Genomic DNA, 20,094 nt, shown 5'->3' with positions numbered 1-20,094 from the left:
CATGTATGTTGCACATCCTGTCCTGATGTATTTGTACCAGCTTATTTGCATACATGATCAACATTCTTTTTTCTCATGTACACATGTTGTTGCAATGAACTCTGATTTCAAGAAGATTGAAGCCCTTTTGTTGGCATTTATATTTCAGGCTGATATTAGGAAAGAGCTTAACGACTTCAAAAGCTCAGAAATGGAGGTACATGAAGAGAGCAGACACCTCACCCGCTTCCATAGACCATGATCTCTGACCTTTGACATCTTAACGCACACTGCAGTCCAATTTTGCTGACAGATACAAATGTAGGATTATGGAAATGTTTGGTATGTGCTAACACATGACAGGTCAGTGGTAGGTACATTTGTAATGTTGAGGTCTTAGGTGGAGAATATTTACAATGTTTATATTTGCATTCTCAAACTATTGTCCTTTGCACATAATGATGAAGAAAATGCATATAATCTTAGCTGAACAGGGAAGGGTAGACAAACTTAAGATTAAGGTACCTCTGGATACTTATTGAATACATTTTACATTCTACATGTTAGATGCTTCATGCACCTTCATGTATATGTTGGTCTGGTACATGTACATTGTAAACAACCCAGATGCTTCCAAATGAGGTCTAAAATGACAGTTGTATTTATTGGACCAGAATATCCCTGCTTGTATACGTGGGACAGTTGTAAAGCAAATTTCCGTAGGATTTCTGCTCTTTGTACTTCTCATATGACCAGTCCTGCTACCATAAATACATTAAATATTGTATACAACAAATCTGGCCAGGGGTATCCTGCCTAGTATACACAGTGCAGTAATACATGTATAATCTTTTTGTATTGGAATCAATCTTGTCCATGTAAGATACCTATTATATTCTTTCAGGCAAGAACTAACATTGGCCAGATTTTAACACTGCATCTGTATGTTACCACTACCCAGAAAAACCATAATGGTTATGGTTAACGGGCTTACCTTGGTATTTTTCAGATTTTTCCCAACTTATTTTGAAGCAGTCATAGTACAGAATCACATAATGGGAAACATTCCCTTGGACTGTAGCCGTAACGAGTTATGCTAAATTTTGTTCTCCCAGGCCTTGGACATTAAAGTTAACTCTAGAAGAAGATGCTCTGTACCAATAGGTAATGATATTAGGAAGTACTAAAAATGCATACTACATGTACTACACAGTATATGATAAAGTACCCAAGAGACCTGTGTGCATCAAAAAGCATTCAGTATTCTACTTATTGATAAGTACCCTCTAATTCAATTTCATTGTACCTTCTAATATCAGCCTATGGCTGAATGTAATGTGCCTAACAAGGCCTCAAAAAGATTTCAAAAATAAATTCAGGGCTGATAAGAAAAACGTTATGAACATTAGGCCTTCTTGGTGTGTATCAGTAGATTTATTATTGTGCTGTAGACTCTAGAAGTCTGGGTAATCTACTTACACTTACTGGACAGACAGCATACAAAAACAAACTGTAGCAAAGAGGTTAACAGTGTTTGAAGGGTTGTAGTTATCTGTACTGCAGATTCATCTGTACTGCAATATCATCCCACTGTTTAAAGCAGATTGGACTAGTGCAGAGAATGCACTGCGACCTTTTGGTCACTTGAAATTTGCGGTAATTGTTTAAGCTTACTGTGACTAATCTGAGGCCCTGTTCATGATGCAAAAAATGAAACGGTTCTATCGGTTAGGCAAGCTGAAACGGATAAGTTTTGTCATCATGAACGCTCCGAAACAGATCTGAAACGATTTTTTTTCCTCGGGAGGTGGTTCTGAAACGGTTTCTAGGTTATCCGGAATTGCGAATTTTCATCATGAACGCAAAAGCGGCGCGATCCGTTTTACATCCGGGCACGTGCGTTCATGTTTGGTGGCGCCACAGGGAAAAAGTACAATCTGTGATTCAGGTGTTTCGGCTGCATTTTCAGATTTAGTAAAATTCGTTTTTATTATCGGGCTGCCTCCTGGTAGACTGAGGAGCCAGCAGTCCTGATATCGCAAGGGAATGTGTCAGGAGATCCAGTGGAAATGTCATAGCATGGCATATATCGAGACCACAATGTTTTCAGAGGCATTTCCAAGGTCATGACAGAACCCAGCTTCGATTTCAGTAAGGCATTTTGGTTCAATTTCGATCAAAGACCAATAATCTGACACAGAAGTACAAGTTAGGGAAAAGGTCACAACAACCTCAGGGGTCAGAGGTCACATTACCATGCATTACCATGCCTCTTGAAGCTTGCTTGAAGGAACTGAAAAGGTTTGCAAACTGTTTCCTGACGGATTTCCAGGCCTAACCGATAGAACTGTTTCATTTTTTGCATCATGAACGGGGCCTGAGTGGTTGAACAGTTGAAGGAATAATAGCTTTCATCAATGGAAGTCTAAATGTGGCAAAGATTTTTGTATAAACTGGCATCAACCTGACTGCTATGAATAGAAATATATAGTTTCAGCTCAACATTCATGCAATGTCAAAGTCATGGCAGACCTTAAGAAAAGGAATGATTACTTTGGATTTTGAACTTTTTGCCATGTCTTGTTGGTCTGGTACAAATTGTTTGAGAACTCCAAACCCTTGACTTTTGTGCTGAGAAATTTCCATTACCACAAACTTCAATCAGTGCCAGATAATGTCAATGAAGGTTAGTGCCGGATAACATGGTTATTCATGACAAAGACATAAAATCACAGCCGACATTTTGATGACCGTCTGTCACCTTCTTCAGGGTAATACTAACATTAGTTCTATTCCACACTGCAGCTACATGGAGGAGGAGCTGCTGATTATGCTGTTCCAAATGTGAAGAATGTTGTCATATGTGCAGTCCTATGACAATTCTTCACATTTGGGGCTGTATTATAAGCAGCTACGTCTTACCCTTGCCCTCCATCTAGAAACTTAGTCGTGAGAGATGCTGCCGAAGACCTTTTATGTGACAGTGAGTTTGATTGAATATTCAATCCACACTGTAGCTGTCCTGTCTGCTGCCATACCTGGTTAGATACTGTTGTGTTGTTTAGATCTGACACAGCTACATAGAAGTTGCAGTTTGTATCAATTTAAAAAGAATGTCCTGGGGTTAATACCGTTGTAAGTGTTGTGTTTGTAACAGGTTCTTGTGCACCTATGTTGGCTCTGCTGCATAATCAGGTCAGAAGCAACTGAATATACATGTACAAAAAGCTGCCAGCATGTTTTACCTTCTAAGGCATTGTCAGACAGTTAGCAAAGTTGTTTTTAACATGTATAGGATGAGGGAATCAGCAGAATATACACTCAATGTATGTTGAGGTACATGAAGGACAGAGCAGTTGTGCTGTGGAAATGAAACATTAGTCTGACAATGTTAGGTTACCCAATCAATGTGAAGAGAGTTTGTCCATGAATAAAGTAATGAAGAGTGGGGATATTATAGCAAACATGAATAATTAGTTAATCTTTGACCCCACATCTGTGGTGTAAATAGGGAAAGCAAATACTATAAATGTATGATTTTTGATATGACTCAAGTAACCAACCCTGTACAGGTATTGTCATTTATCCAAGGTTTGTATAAAATGCTGTTATAAGTCAGGTCAACACTAACATGAACTTCACATTTTCACCTTCCAGACAGGACATGTCAGGTCAGGTCATTGTGTGACATTTTAACATATATAGCTGTATGTGTACCAATATTTTAAAGCAGTATGCTTCCATGTACCTGACTTCTAATGTTCTTTTCACGTATACTTTATTTCACATATGGTATACATATAGGCAGAGTATAAACAGGGTGACCCAGAAAAAAAGGGGTACCACTGATAGTGGTTTTATTACTAACTCAGCACATCACTATATGCTGTAATACATGTAGTAAGCTTTTCATAAAGCAGAGCTGATTTGCTAATGACATATCTCTAGTTATTTAGCATCATTTGTGAAGCAACTGTACATGTACAGTTTTGGTCAAACCCCTTTGGTCTAACTTTGTGTTTAAACCTATGAGTTGGATATAGCACATCAGAAAGAATCAAAACACCAAAATATGTACAGTAGCAAACTAGGTCATTTTAGGGCATATAGTTTTTGTTCTCGTGTAGTGCTGTGTCTGTTGTGTCAAATGCTTACAACTACAACACATGTCAGCCAACCCTGGTCACGGAGCAAGACAGAAGCGCTCCTTCAACACAACCAAAAAGGATTTGAACATATATTGTTTAAAACAGATCAGTGATAAGTGATCAGGGAAATGTAACTATAAACACACATAGTAACCTCTAACTTTAAATGTGGGGATTTTTTTTCTGTGTCACCCTGTACAGCAGCTAGGGGATAGATGAAATGTTACCATTAATTTACCCATACCAGCAAGTGTCAGATATGAATCCAACTGGGTTGATCCTACTGGCCACTCACAAACACAGCATCCTGCAACACTTCAACCTGAAAAGCAACTATGTCAAACAATAGGTACATTATAAATCCATCTTTAGCAAAAATCCAACTTGCTTAATACACCGATTTTGTAACTTTTTCACAAATTGAGATACAAGCATCTAGTTGAGACCTTTCAAATCAGACTTTTGAAAGTTCAATGTAATCCTGTTAGCTTAGATATTTTTATTTTGATGAAGTTGTTCAGCCCGGTTGTGGTTTGTTTTGATTGGAAAAGAACATGTTGTGGAAGGTTAGTAGGAGTGCCTTATACTTACAGGTGATCGACAAGGAGTTTGCTCCTGAAAAAAGAAGGTGGTGCTTAGTAGTTTGAAAATATTCGTTTGCAAGATGATTTGAGCTGTTCTATCATCAGAATGATTGTTTACATTATCATAATGAAAGTAGCGATTAAAGAGTTTACTGATGTGTACCCTGTTGAAGTGTATTACTGCGTATGATGTGGTTATTATAAATGGCAAATTGTGTACTTGTACGGAAGAGATATATAACGTTTGCTTCAGATCACATCATTCCTGGTATATGTACCTGAGCTACTGGAAGCGTGACAGGCTCAAATATATGCAGAAAAAGTACCGAAGTAACAGGTTTGTCTCTCAGCACTCTGTGTCCAGTGCTGAAGCAGCCGTCCGCACTGACACTGGATTGTCAGTGCCAAATTTAAAGTTACGTCAACACTTGGTGAAGCAACTTTAGCACTAGGAAACTCCGTTTCAGCACGGGAAACCGAGTGCTGATGGTACCTTCATTCTTACACTATTTTATAATGAAATAGACTTGATTAAAGTGTTTACAAGCAAAATGAGCCATTTCCGGGTTTTTTCCGACTTTTTTTGCAAAGTTCGTGTGTTGCGCTAAGTAGGTAATCTCCAAGCAGATTACTAAGTAGGCCCAAAGGGCTTGTATGTCAGTATGACACCTTTTAGACGAAATTATGGAATAAGATACATTTTTACAAACGCATTCTATTTCACGGTGAAATAGACCCAATAGAAGTGTTTACAAGCCTCACCTCACCTCACCTAGTCCCATCCTCAACAGGAGGGTCGGAGTTTCTAATTTTAAAACTTCGTGTATAGTCAGCAGGGTTTCTCGTGATCCTCATCTCAGTCCCAAAGCTAGGCAGCCGCAGGGGCAGTCTGTCTGTCCACAAAGGTTCTCCACTTCTGACGGTCGTCAACAGATATTCTCTACGATATTCAGCGGGGGAAAGGCGGTCGTCTGGAGGGGGGGGGGGGGGTTGACTAGGAATTTGGGGGGGGGGGCTTTGGGGAAGGGCCAAGGAAAACTTTGTTGGCTTAAGGAGGGCGCCCTGGCCTTGGAAATTTGAAATAAAAAGTTGTAGGGGCTACCCACCCGTTTCGATGACTAAATAAATAAAAATGAATAGATTGACTGCTTGTAAAATTTTGACCAAGTGTACATTTCAACCGATGCCAGGCGTGTTGTAGGCGCGCTGCACTTAAGCGACGGTTACGTCATTTGTGGTAATCCAATCTATGTAATCATTGACGACCTTGGTATACCAACTACGGTAAATCGCACAAATTCAAAACAGATACCTGGACATCGTAATTGCAAAAACTGCCATTTATCTACATTTATAAACATGTCCCGCAGTTGGCAACTGACGCCAGATACTGATATGCCCACCTCTGCACAACGCGCGTGATCCTAAAAGCGTACGCAGCACCTCTTCCCTGTGATCTCAGTCAATCTGTGTAAAGTCATCAATATTTTGAACGGCTTGATAATTTTCTACAGAGCCCGCAATTTACATTTCATAAATTTCTTTCTTTTTGAGCAAGCAATTTTGATTGACGTTTAATGTACGTAGTTTGTGTTTATACCCTCAAATTTACTACTAGTATCAATAAACTTTTATTTATAAAACTCTCCATACTGTACTCAGATTTGAAATTTGAGTACAGTATGGAGAGTTACCTATACCACACAGATTTTGAGCTAAGATCCGCTTTATGTAGAATGAGGATAAGTGCTCATTCGCTAGAAATGGAGAGAGGCAGGTACAAAAAACCATCCGTTGACGAGAGAACATGTAAATACTGTTCAGGGAAAGCAGTGGAAGATGAAATTTCATTGGTCAATGTTCACATTACAATTCCGAAAGAAACAAACTTTCCCTTAAAATCTGCAAAACTTTCCCTAGCTTTTATCACCTTACCGACCAACAAAAATCAATCTTCTTGCTTAAGTCGAACTGTAAGTCGTCCAACCCCTTTATATATGGAAATGTTTCTTTATTTCCCTTTTGATTTATCTATGAATATCATTTTCCTTCTTTGTTAAGTATGATTACTTTGTATGCAATTAGCCCTCGGGCATGAGTTTGCAATAAAGATTTATAGTATTATAAGTGCCGCCCCGTCCACTTCTAAACCTGTCCGTCTGCCAATCATATAAACTTCTAGGGTTAGGTTTCTACTACACATGTCCAGACCGTTCGCGCATTTGTGCTGGCTTGTGCTGTGAAAGGCTACAAAGTTATAAACTCTCCCAACGTTATGAACTCTCCTAACCGATATGTAGATTAAATGTGCTTAATCCTACTCTCCAAGCAGAGGTTAGGCTCCGGCTGTTTTTTAACGTTTTTATTAGTCGTTTTAATCGGGCTTTCTATTTTTTTTATATCTTGCTGTGTCAAAACCTAGGCCGGACACAACAACAACAACAAAATGACAAAATAGAAAGCCCGATAAAAACGACTAAAAAAACAGCCGGAGCCTAACCTCTGCTTGGAGAGTACATAATCCTGCATTTGTCCTGACTCAGCTCCGTTAACGTTTCCGTGCTTCACTTGTGTATCGGCTCAAACCAGCGCTGTGCTAAAGCCCCCTTTACAAATCAATAATCTAGCTCGGCCGAGTTGTTGCCGAGCTCCAAATGGACATTTTCGGCCGGAGTATGACCGGCGTTTGGGCAATTATGCGGGCCTCGACCGATTTTTAGCAGCTCGGCCGGCGTTTGCGGGGCACTTGCAGCTGCGCTTAATTTCAGCGAGGCCTCGGCGGCGAGTGTTGAGCTCGGAGAGCTCGTCAATGGGTTGCCTGTAGCTCGACCGGAGCTTGTCCGAGCAATGGCCAAGACTTGGCCAATTCTCGGGCGGCTACCCTACGTTTTTTTACTCTCTTTTTTTCGGTCGGAGTTTGCCCGAACTCTTCGGCCTCGCGCCAGACTCGTTCGGGCTTCCTGCAATAGCCGGACGATATTCCGTCCGACTTTTAACAAGTTTAGCTTGCTTTGGGCGAGCTTCGTGCTGGTGTCGCTGGGAGCTTGGGAGGGCTCCGGCAGAATTTTAAATGTCACCTAATCAATTTAATACCTGTGTTGAACACGTGCCTTTGTTTGGGGCTTTCATCTTAAGTAAAGTTTGTTCCGAAATATAAGATAAATAAAGACTACTGTATGCACTTTTCTAAGAAAGCTGCGTACATTTTATAATGTAAGACGTTTGGGCACCAAGACAGTACTTCCTATTCATTTTTTGCTATAGCTTTGAATGTGTGAGATCATATATAATTCTTCATGTCTGATGGCTTCCAGTCTGAAACTCGGACGGCTTTTGCTGGCCTTCGCTCGAGGTTCGCCCAAGGCTCGCCCGAGGTTCGCCCGAGTTAAGCTTTGTCAAAATTATTGTATTATGCTGAATAAGACTGGTCTGTTCACTTTGTGGCTCTTGTGGTAGTTTTTGGATTGGTGTATCACAACATTCCTGTTGATAGTATCGTTTTCAGTGTGTTCATTCACCCCACTCAGGTTCTACATATATCCCGCAACTCAGAAATTAAATTTTACACAAATACTCAGCTTTTTACAAGGTTTGTCAGTTCTGACTTCGTCCATGTTCAAGACATAAACAATCTCATTAACAAATTATAATCAGTTGTGTTGGACGGACGTCGGACGGGCTCTATCCATTTGTAAAGGGGGCAGATTTTCAGCGAAAAATACAGCCGATACTCGGGCGATGTTGAAATTCGGCGAGCTCTCGTCGATCTACAAATTCGGCCGGCGTCCGCATGAATTGTAAAGCCGGCTTTAGGCATGATGAACACGGTGAACGGAAATTATGACGACGTACGATGGGAGGGCGTTCCACGCTGCGGTTTATATTGTTTGTGGTGCTCAGGTCAGTTTAATTTCAAAATAAACTCCTCAAATCCCTCGTTTCTGTTTTGCATACCTTTATGTCTCAGATGTAAACCTGAGGCTAGGGCCGTCCCTCGGATAGGACGTTAAATGGAGGTTCCGACTTCCGTGTTTGGGGAGAGCCATACCCCAGGCACATTATAGAACCAGTACCTTGGCCGCACTGGGGCAATTACTGACGTATAAATGTCGGACACTTCAGCACATGGACACTTCGGCCCCCTGGCAATCAGAACAGTTCGGCCCCAAGCCGAGGACACTTCGGCCCCGGGTCCAGTCCATCCACGAGTCTTACCTACTGCGATGTGGAGTTAGCCGTCTTAAACAGTCCTAATCATCTTGATTTTACAGGAGAGCGTGTTTGCTGTTTCAGATGCAACTGTGGTAGGTAAGTGTGTTTGCTATGTCAAGTTCAAGACTTATTTATTTGTTTCAAGACTTAATGCTCAGTATGTTTTATCGTTGCGTTTCACATAGTTTTTCGATTAATTTGTACATTGCATAGCATGCCCACGCGCATAAGAACTAGTGTCCTCGGCCTGGGGCCGAAGTGTCCATGTGCCGAACTGTCCTGATACAAGTGGCGCCGAATGGCAGCTCGTTCCAGACACTTGCGACAGTCGTATTGAGGTCACCTGAGTGGCGCCGAATGACAGCTTGCTCCAGACCCTTGCGATTTAGCCCCGCCTATTGTAAGCTTCTCGCAATTCAGCCCCTGGCTGCAAAGTATGAGTAGTCGGCCCACCAAATAGCAACCAATAGCATAGCAATAGCAATATCATTAGCAAAAACTCCCCAGGCCTGCATTTCCAAAATTATCATGACGCTGAAATATCACCTAAATGTCACTTAACTGTCAAGACCACGTCATGTCAGGGACAAGACATACATTGAAAAAAAACCTGCTATGATAGAATATTCTTAACTATGCAAATGTACTTCTGTTTTGCATAATTAGTATTTTATTTTGTACATCATTGACTAAGGTACTTGTCAAAAATCATGAAAATCCGTTGTTTCTTTCTCGAGTTATCCTCTTCGGATTTTTTAGAATGCACGTTATCCCAAAACTAGCCGCTGGGGGCCTAAACCTTATGCCCCTTTTTCCTGAGCACAAGAGCTATCTTACACCCAAAAATCGTGACCATAGCTTGTTCAGAACACAAGGTAGCAAAACCGGAATTTGCGCTGCAGTGCCAAGGGAAGCCACTAGGGGGTCCAGCTGTCATCACACCCTACCAACACACCAAGTATGAAACCAATCCACCCGACCGTTCTTGAGTTATCTTGTTGACAGACAGACACACACACACACACACACACACATGCACACACACACACACACGCGGTTGCATAGTTGCCGGAAGACCAGGTGACAATTCATGTGATACGTTGTCAATGAATGTATAGGTAATTTCTGAACAATGAGTGTACATCGTGAGCAGGTATCATATTTCATGTCTAAGTCAAGCGCTTCTGCTACAAACGACGTGCTAGAATTCCAAACAAAGCCTCACGCAGTTCTTTTGTTGGCGTTACCGGGTGAACGACTAAAGGACAGCCATTGCTGTTTCAGCCACCTGCTTTTATTGACATGTGGTACAGACATTTGGACTAGAGATTAAACTATAGAACTGTGGCACGTCATTGCTGGTGGCGGTGGTGGGAGTGCAAAGATCCTTGGACTATACAAGATTTCATCACCATTAGATAAAAGCGCGTTCTCCTATAATGTAGCGTGTATGAATCGCTACGTTTGTCTTTTTTAGGTGTGTTTATTTAGCTTAAGTAGGTTCGTGAACAGTACAATTATATCCTATCCATGAATGAATCAAGCTTGTTAGGAAGATTATTTTCTGGTCTTGTTATATCGCCCATCTATGCTTGAATGTCAAAATGATTATCTTTCTTTGGTTTACATTACCTTGTTAGCGATAATATAAAGGATTTCCTGCTAACATGACGACCGGTCAACCCACCAATCAGTAATCACTTTGTGATCCGTCATGCCCTGGCTGTTTAAAATGTAACTCAATACAGGAGACCGCAAATAACTCGCCTTGCATTCAACAAATCTATCACTATCAATTAGCCATCAAATTACACTTTCTGGTATATGGTGTTCCGTGTCAAAAGGGAAACTCAAATGTATTTGGCTTTTACAGATGATTTAAGTAACCTTTCTGTGCACGTTGAACTTATATTGGCTTGTAGTCTAGCCGCGACTAGGACAAAAGGACAGGACACTGAAAACCCTTTCCTCGCACCTTCCGGTCATACAATCTGCTTTGTTCTCTCTATACGTGTTTGAGGATCTGACGAGAATCAAGACAATTCTGTGTCGGGCCGCCATGTTTGTTGCAGGACCTATTAGTAGGTGAAAGTGTGGTTATGTCCACAGTGCAGGTATTTCATACCAGCAGGGCTGACTCACTGGCGTCTCCTAGGAAACACAATCTTCTGGAGTGATTGCGACGTGGGAGAGCTGCCAGTAGACGTGACGTCTTAACAGGTAAAGCTGGCGAGGGCATTACCTCAGCACCAGGGTTAGTAATGTTCCACCGTTACGTGGGATACTGAGGACACGTACCGGTAAGCAAACCCGGTTTCACGTTAGAATGTGCGTAGGTTCTGCTATCCTAGGTTACGGTTAAATAGGACTTTAGACGGTGTGTTGAGACTGAAATGAGCGAGTTATTTGCGAGAATGAGGCGTTGTTATTGTTGTCGTCGGTTTGGAGCGGTGTTTGGTAACTGTAGCCATATCTAACTTGGCATAACAAGCAGCAACAAGTACCACAGCAGAGTTTACATGCCTGCGCTGATAGGTGGTACATTATGGACGTCAGCGTGACCTAAATGTCGCGTAGCCGTCGTGACTTGAACAGAAGTTCTTAAGTTCTTTGTTTTTGCTTTACAATAAGAAGACGTCGTATGCACTCGTAAAGCCATGTCAGCCGACAACAGCCTGGATCAGGACGCCGCATCTCAACGGGTCACCTCACGGTGGCCTCTCCCGAGGCAGATTTTGAAGAGTCAAGAGTCCACGATCAGCGTCGGCTCGGGGACGTCGAACTCATCAGAAGATGCAAATGATCCTATGAAGAAATGGAGGAACTTGACTGAAAACCTTAAGGAACAAGAGGTGAGCGGCTTAACGTGTTTACCGTCAATGTTTGAAGTTTGTTGCCCTTGCGTATTTCAGTATAGCCCGTCTGTAGTTTGAATCTACACAACAAGGCTTCGTTTGTCTTTAAATAACGACTTTACACGGGTACAGTTCACCCTTGAAACGTACCCAGGTTACCGCAGGATGGCGGGGTTGCCATGGTACGCCGGTAAAATACCACATAGTAACAGTAGGTTGTAAAGCTTGGTGCAGTAGCGAGGGTACAAGAGTAACCAATGTTATAATGGCTATAGTTCTGTCACTAAATTGCTACTGCAGTACATTGTAATGTAGCAGTAACTAGTAATGTATTGCATGTGTATGTATATTTCACGTTCCATCAAATGTTATTGCCATTTAAACTTTACAATTTAATATTCCAACAAGAGAGATTTCATTCTGCCTCGAAATACATGATTATGCAAGTCTGGCCTAGACATTTGCACGATGATATAGTAATAGCTTTCTTACAAATATATTTATATCTTTAACTAAATTACATCAAATAGTTTCCACATTTACCGTGCAAAGAAATGTTAATTACTAAATTTCAACGCGTATGATTTACACATGTGTGTGTGCGCGTGTATGAGTGTGTATGGTTGTTGAAAAGGGACAACCTCCTTGGTATGAGTGTGCGTGAGTATGTAGTAGTAGTGTGCATGGGTATGTGTCTGTACACAAATTTCACAACCATTTTTAAACCATGATAGAGGTTTAGCCTTTATCATCTTATGCTACGAACTAAAAATTGTCGTGTTATGTGCAAGCAACATAAATGAAATGGAAACTCTTCCGCTTTGTACTGCATACTGTATATTAAAAATGGAACTCAGTTAGAAAATGATATTCATACTCACAATCCAAAAGCTTAGCCATGAGAAGTAAGGGGTGCAGTCCTCACCTCCTTAAGTATCGGTTGAAATAAACCGGGCATGTTGCCGTGAAATACCGCAGACTCGTAAGAATGATGCAAGTTGTAGATTGTAGCTAAATGTGTATAGATTAAAAGCAATCGATACGACTCTATTTTTTATATCATAACGCATAGGTATACGTTTGAAAGGCACATGTGCCTTACCAACGTATCCTTGGTGTACACCTTTAGGTAACTTACACATGTCACAAGTACATAATCCCACCATTTACCAATATGGAATTATGGCTCTTTCACGTTAATAGCAAATTACAATCTCTTTTGCAAAATAAGTATTGTTCCGTTTTCACATTCCATACATTATATGCCTAACGAGTATGAAAGTTGCATTATGGAAACAATATAATTACAATTTTCCTCATTAATCATGTAACTAACGGTATATCTAGGGGGTCTCAGGTCGAATTTGTTTCTCTTTTTGTATCAGGTAACAGAGAAAAAAATAGAATGACTACCTTTGAAGGGATTACTTTGATGAATAACCTTGAAATGATAAGATATACATGTACTGCCAAGTTCCCCTTTTATGAGACATACTACAGTTCTATTTGGAGCATGTTGTGCTGGCAGAAGATTCCCCTTCTGTGCTTTCAGGGACAGTTGATATTGCCCCCCTGCAACAGGGCAACTACCACTGAATACTCATCATCTTTATATATCAGTAAACATACATAAAATTGGACTTACAACACACTTTATTATAAACAAAACTTAACACTTTGAAAACGAAACTTCATTTAACACTGCACTTAAACTCAATGCTATTTTTCCAGACTGTGTAGCAGCACATGCACAACCGTACTCTACTAGCACTTGCCGTCACCAGCAAACCAGCTTCTTCCACCATTTCATCCTCACAATCATCTCCACTACCATATGTTTTGTTCGTAATGACTTCTGTTTCATTGCGCTGACAACTAGATAACCCATAATTTGAGTGGTACCCTAGCAGGAGCAGTCATAGACATTAGTTACACAATTGACCCCGTAGCAACTCCAGGATGTGTAACTAGTCCAAACCAGGCAGACATATTATCCAAGCAGAGGTTGAGTCGCGGAGATATAGTAGTAGTCAGGGTTTTGACCGCTGGGCTCCCTCTTCCGATAATAAAAATCCTGACTACTGCTGCATTCCGAGACTCAATCTCTGCTTGAAGTAAAAATCCTGACTACTGCTGCATTCCGAGACTCAACCTCTGCTTGAAGTAAAAATCCTGACTACTACTACATCTCCGAGACTCAACCTCTGCTTGGAGAATAAGGCAAACACGCTACGCCAGACATGTGCTTTTTTGTAGTTCTAAGTTTCGCATGTGCTTTGGAGACCTAAACGGCTTTTTCTGAGTTAGACAATATACCAGAGAATATACGGATAATCCGATTTAACAGTCAATTTGTGTTGTATTGGAGAAAAAAAGATTGCGTCAATAGAGAAGCTTTTCTGTTCTGAACACACCCCAACGTAGTAATATGGGCTTGTGAACGTATTAGGTGGTGTACACACAGTATAACTTTACTTTTACTAATATTTTATGTCAAAAGACTTGGGACATTTTCGTCGCACAAACTGTATCGTTGTGAAGTTGGCATAGGCTATGCTTTGCCGCACTACTTCGTGTGTTGCGTTTCGTCATGCTAAGAGGTAGACTGATTTAGAAGGTTTTACGTCGTGAGTCTGAATGGTTTAAGCCGTGGAAAGAGGCGTGAAGTAGATTGAGTCGTATTTCTACTGACGTACTAGACTGACTGCAGTCATTGTTGTGGTCTTGTTACCTTCGCTAGGAGGTTACGTATTCGGTAGCGTTTGTGTGCATGTATGCATGTATGTATGTATGCATGTATGTATGTATGTATGTATGTATGTATGTATGTATGCATGCATGCATGTATATATGTATGTATGTATGCATGTATGTATGTATGTATGTATGTATGTATGTATGTATGTATGTATGCATGTATGTATGCATGCATGCATGTATGTATGTATGTATGTATGCATGTATGGATGTATGGATGTATGCATGTATGTATGCATGCATGCATGCATGCATGCATGCATGTATGTATGTATGTATGTATGTATGTATGTATGTATGTATGTATGTATGTATGTATGTATGTATGTATGTATGTAGTTAACCAGTATAACTCCAGCATACCTAGATGGATTGTCTGGATATTTGGTACGTGTTAGGTCTTCATGACGCCTTGAAACGATAAGATATTAAGCCCCGGCCCCTAGCGTGTTGTTACGGTACTGCAGCTGAACTTCCGGGTTTGATATCTGTGGTTCTGAACATGCTTTGGTCGTGTTTGTTGGTAGTAAGAGGCCGATAGTAAGACTTGTAGGTTTTGGTCCTCTAGTGGTTTCTTTTAAAAGGGACCTATTTAGGGTCAGACTTTGAAAGGAAATAACTCAAAAAGGGTTGACGGATCGTCGTGATTTGTGGTATGTACAGCTTAAAGACCAAGGTTGTACTATGAAATCACCCAATAAGTTCGGCTAACGTAAACTGCCAGCCCTTTAGTCTGGTCCCAACCACCATGTTCACATCAGTGGAGTCAGGCTAATACAGATTAGCAAGTATTGTAGTTATTCTTCAAAACAGTCAAATGCACATTAGTCAGTAGTCTTGAACAGATAAGGAATTAAAAATTAAAGTATGGCTACACACAATTCAGTGTATCTTCACAAGTCAGATTAAGAAAATTATAAAGTAAAGCTGGTCTGACTGGAAGTGTGTCTCAGGCAATTTGACGTAAATACAACTTTTACAATCCTAAAGAGCTGTCTACACTGGTCTCTTTTGTACTACCAAAGAGCTTGATAGATTGTGTACGCCATTTATTTGGGGGGGGGGGTAATCTATTAATATAATTTATGCAAATGAGGAACTTATTTGCAAAATCAATGACAACCACAATCAATACACCGGTTGTAAAGGTAAATCATTTAGCGAAGGTATGGGGTCGTGGAACTCTAGTTAATGATCCATTTCTCCCCCGAATATTTTAGGTTTTCCAATGGGCCTTGGTTCGTGTGGAGGATACGGATGTAAAACTTACGTAAAATAGATATCCTTTGGTCTTACAATGTTCAGTTCAGTTCATCCCCAGTTCAGTTTGTCTCTGTTTAGCAAGGCGGTCACAATAGTCAAGTGTCCAAAAAGTCAATGTCACGTTCTTTATACTAGTAGATTGTGATAAAGATCACCCCCCCCACACACACTGTACATGTATGTATCTTTTCCTGCAGTTAAATCGTGTACTTTTACGCTCAGCTAAATTTCTAAAAGTACTGAGACGTCCTGGAATTTAGGCCATTTTCAACGCAACACAAACAAGAGTTCCACGAAGGTAATTAGCAGCCAGAAGTTGACAGACAGAGTAATTTATGTGCATGTTCCACCAGATAAGTGTTAATTGGCTACTTGGCTACTGCATTTGACAGAACTGACTTCGTTTGCATGGACCTCAAAATATCTACCTACGATCACCTACGTAGGTCAATTCATATACAACTCCATGCAAAAATGAGACAATGCCATATTGACTGTTATGAAGTATTAGCTTGTATAACAGCAAATGTATTATCTATACTGTTAGATGAGATTAGACTCAACTCCAATGTATATACATTGTACCTACAGTCAAACCTGTCTATAGCGGCTACAGAAGGGATTGGAGAAATGAGGCCACTATAGACAGGTGCCACTATAGAGAAAATGTTGATCAATTGACCACGAACAATAAATGACACATGCTTTCAGTACCCTAATCTTTCTCATCAAGTAACATTGTCTCGATTGTCTCAAAATCCGACTGACCCTGCCAAAGTACCTAAAATTATTGATATTTCGATGCGCATTGTTAGTAAATTCGCCAACAAAGACGTGCACTATAACGTTCAAGGCACCGTACCTTCCGTTACCACCCAAATGACTCTGTCGGGAACTCCAAATCCTCGCAAACGTCCGCTGTATGGTCGCAATAGTTTGTGTATCTTCGGGGCCGGACATCGTGTAGCCGTGGCCGCGTTGTACAGGTGGCCGCTGTAGACTATTTCTTAATACTAGGAAAAATCCAAACGACCGACAAAAAGTAACTGCAATTAATCTCCAAGCAGATTCCCCCGGTGGCATAAAAAAGTAACATAACCTGGGGAAAGAACATTTGCCACCCCCCTTCCCATATTTACCCCTCTTCCGGCTTAAAGTTCTTTCCCCAGCTTATGTTACTGTTTTATGCCACCGGAGGAATCTGCTTGGAGATTAAACTGCAATGGCCAGGTGGTCGCTATGCAAAGGTGGCCGCTATAGGTTTGAAAGTTATTCTCATTCACTTATTTAGTTGCACCTTTGGGTCACTCATCACGCTGCCAATTCTAATCCAAATTGTGCATTTGTTCGTTTTGTTTGCATCAATCAAGTGTCTGAGTTTAGCTTTAGGCATTGCTAGACCCCGTCAAGGACCTCCTTGACCCCATGCAGACCCTCCTTTCAGACCGGAGAGGGTTTTCCGCTTCATTTCTCTGTCTGGACTGAACAGGTTTTCCGAAAACCCCGGGTATAAAATGGTGGTACCGCGCCGTTAGGCGGAGTACTGGGGAATTGCACCGGTCTACTTCCCACCAATCACCACAGTCTTGGCTGGGAAGCGGTCCAGTACAGACAGACATCTCTCTCCTTTCACAAGTTTTCGTCCTTTTCCCGAGCAAATCGCAAAGTTTTCATCAGCTGGCAGCTCGCTAACTTCAAGAGGACACCTTGAGGCCGGCAATCGCCAGACCAAACCACTAGTGCGCTTCGCAGACTGCTAGTAAAGACGCGTACGCTTGGTCACATGGAAAGGCTGGAAGAAGAGATTGGTGACCAGCTAGAAGAGGTGTCCAGTAGCGCTGTGAAAGACTGCAGCTAGAAGAGGCTTTCGTCGCCGATCCATCCCGAACACTGTGGCAGAAGAAGCCGAACTGAGCCACGCACAGCCCCTCCCCAACCCGAGGGATTACGTGCGGATTTCGTTTTCCGTAACCCTCGCTACTTTTAAAATGAATTAAGTAGCCAATTAACACTTATCTTGTGGAACATGCACATGAGCGGGAGATGATTACACCCATTGTCTGTCATTTTCTGGCAGATATTGTAAGAATTCAGAGGGGCGAGTAAGAACAGAAATAAACAAACATGCCGACACCCGGGATCGAACCCGGGTCGGCGGATTACAAGTCCAACGTGCAAACCACAACACCAAAAAGCTCTAGAGCCGTTAGCGTGGTCAGTTTGGCAACGCTTGAACCCACTGCTACACTACTCCCCCTTTTCTTGTCAAGATTCGTCCTCAAATCTTCGAGATCGACATCCCTGTGTGGCACATCTTAGCCTGTTACTCACCGTGAGTGTGGCACATCCGCTAGCCTGTTACTCACTGTGTGGCACTTTTCTAGCCTGTTACTCACAGGGCCGGATCGAACCCGGGTCGGCGGATTACAAGTCCAACGTGCAAACCACAATTCCTTTCCACGTGGGAATTTTTCAAATACTTCTTTAAACGACTTAAATAACTGGGTTTTTTTATTCAGAAATGTATTTTGCACCTAAGGACTTTGACTCTGTTCCGTCGCCACGACTGTTGTTTTTGCCTGCTGTAAGGTTTACTGAATGAACAAGTACCCTCTTGTCACTTTGTACTTTTACCTTCGCACTCAGTTTAACAATCAATATTTCACCTAACCTCCGAGTTGCAAACGGGCAGCCCAAGATGTCCGACTATAAGGTTTGTGCTAAAACGTATATCTTTGCGAAAACGATCGAACTTCATGTTAGGCTGAGAAGATCACCGATTTCGGTGTCAAATGTTTTCACTTTAGGTGAATAACGTTACCAACATGATCGACACAATACTCGTTCAGTTTGAAGTTGTTCACAGATGAATTACGCAATGCTGCCAATGGCTTTTGTAACTTTGATGTGTGTAGAACTGACGTCATTTTCATACTTGATGATTTTTAAGACTCAGGCTATGCCTATTGTTTTGTCATTATTCAATGGCTATACCGAGACCGAATAAGTCAACGAGACCAAATCAACAACATTTCATTTTAAAATGAATAGGCTGCAGGATTGACCCTGTGTAATATGTGCGCATGTCTGTATAATTATGAGCTTGTCACGGCCAACGCATTCCTTGGTTGTAAACACGTTGATCACATTGCTATGTAGATCGCCATCCGTGTAAAAATGTGCCCGTTTCCATTCGAAGTTATATTTGGACAGATATCTTCTAAAATGACTGTATTGCAAACGTTGATAGGCTGAGACTAAAGATTGTTCGTCACAAATCTGTGTATAATAGGACATATGTCCTCCCACCAAGGAGGTTTTTCAACCGCCTTGCTCCCACAAGACAAACAGAAGGAGAAACTACACATAACTCAGGCGCTAAAAACGTGCTGTTACCCCACATGGGCTATCATGAGAGAAGGCTACAGCACCCGACAGGGATACGACAGAACAATCCCGGTAAAGGGAAAACATATAAACTGTTGTGCTTCCTTATGTGAAGGGAGTGTCTGAAGGACTTAGAAGGATTTTCATCTCACACGGGGTAAAAACCTGTTTCAACCCCGGCGCGCAACATCCTTGTAGCACCCAAGGACAAAGCCCCTAAGGAACACAAGTGTGGTGTCGTTTACCATATAAAGTGCCAAGGTCAGAACATCAGAGGCCCTTGTAAAGAAACCTACATTGGGGAGACTGAGAGATCACTTAAGACCAAGTTCCTTGATCACAAACGCCAGAGTTCAACAACCGCAGAAGTTTCCCAACATATACATATAGAATAAGTGCGTTTGTCTGTAAACAACATAACTCCAGATAACGCCAGGTCCACCTGGTATTTTCTGTTGGCTGAGTATGTATGCGCGTTCGTCTGAGTACACCATAACTCAAGACGCTGTGGATGATTTAACATAATATTTGGTGGAAGAGTAGGGGTCATGAAAAGGAAGGTCAAGTTCGATAGTTGGCCTCCTTGCGGCGAGATACGGTACTGTAGCAAAGCGTCAAAGTCGGAAGTCAAATTCTTTGTAAGTGTCAGGTCCATGATTCTTTTATCAGTGGATCGACCTTTGAGCAGGGATTAACTTTTGTAAAATTGCCCCCCCTCCCCAGCTTTTTTAAACTGCAGGGGCCGATTTTGTTAAGATTTTGAAAGGTAATAACGATATCGTGGGCGGATTGTCATGATAGTTAGTGTGTTGAGAGTTTGAGCGATAATTCATATAATCAGGATATAATCATGTTAATCTGCATAATCAATGAAGAAAGTTTAAAGATCTCCTACATTACATGATAAGA

At 41.4% G+C, this 20,094-nt stretch overlaps 1 protein-coding gene across 5 annotated transcripts in view; it reads left to right on the top strand.

The window, feature by feature from the left end:
* The window catches only part of LOC118410329 (phosphatase and actin regulator 1-like), a 57,381-nt gene extending 52,508 nt beyond the window's left edge, over positions 1-4,873 (top strand). For all 5 annotated transcript variants that reach the window (XM_035811941.1, XM_035811946.1, XM_035811945.1 and 2 more), the window contains one exon: positions 149-4,873. In XM_035811941.1, the coding sequence (XP_035667834.1) occupies positions 149-241 (93 nt within the window). In that variant the 3' untranslated portion in view covers positions 242-4,873. The remainder of the gene's footprint in view (positions 1-148) is intronic.
* Positions 4,874-20,094: the final 15,221 nt, after the last annotated feature.

The sequence above is a fragment of the Branchiostoma floridae genome, chromosome 2, assembly GCF_000003815.2.
Source record: "Branchiostoma floridae strain S238N-H82 chromosome 2, Bfl_VNyyK, whole genome shotgun sequence".
NCBI classification, from domain to species: domain Eukaryota; kingdom Metazoa; phylum Chordata; class Leptocardii; order Amphioxiformes; family Branchiostomatidae; genus Branchiostoma; species Branchiostoma floridae.
This window is presented reverse-complemented; position numbering and strand designations above follow the sequence as displayed.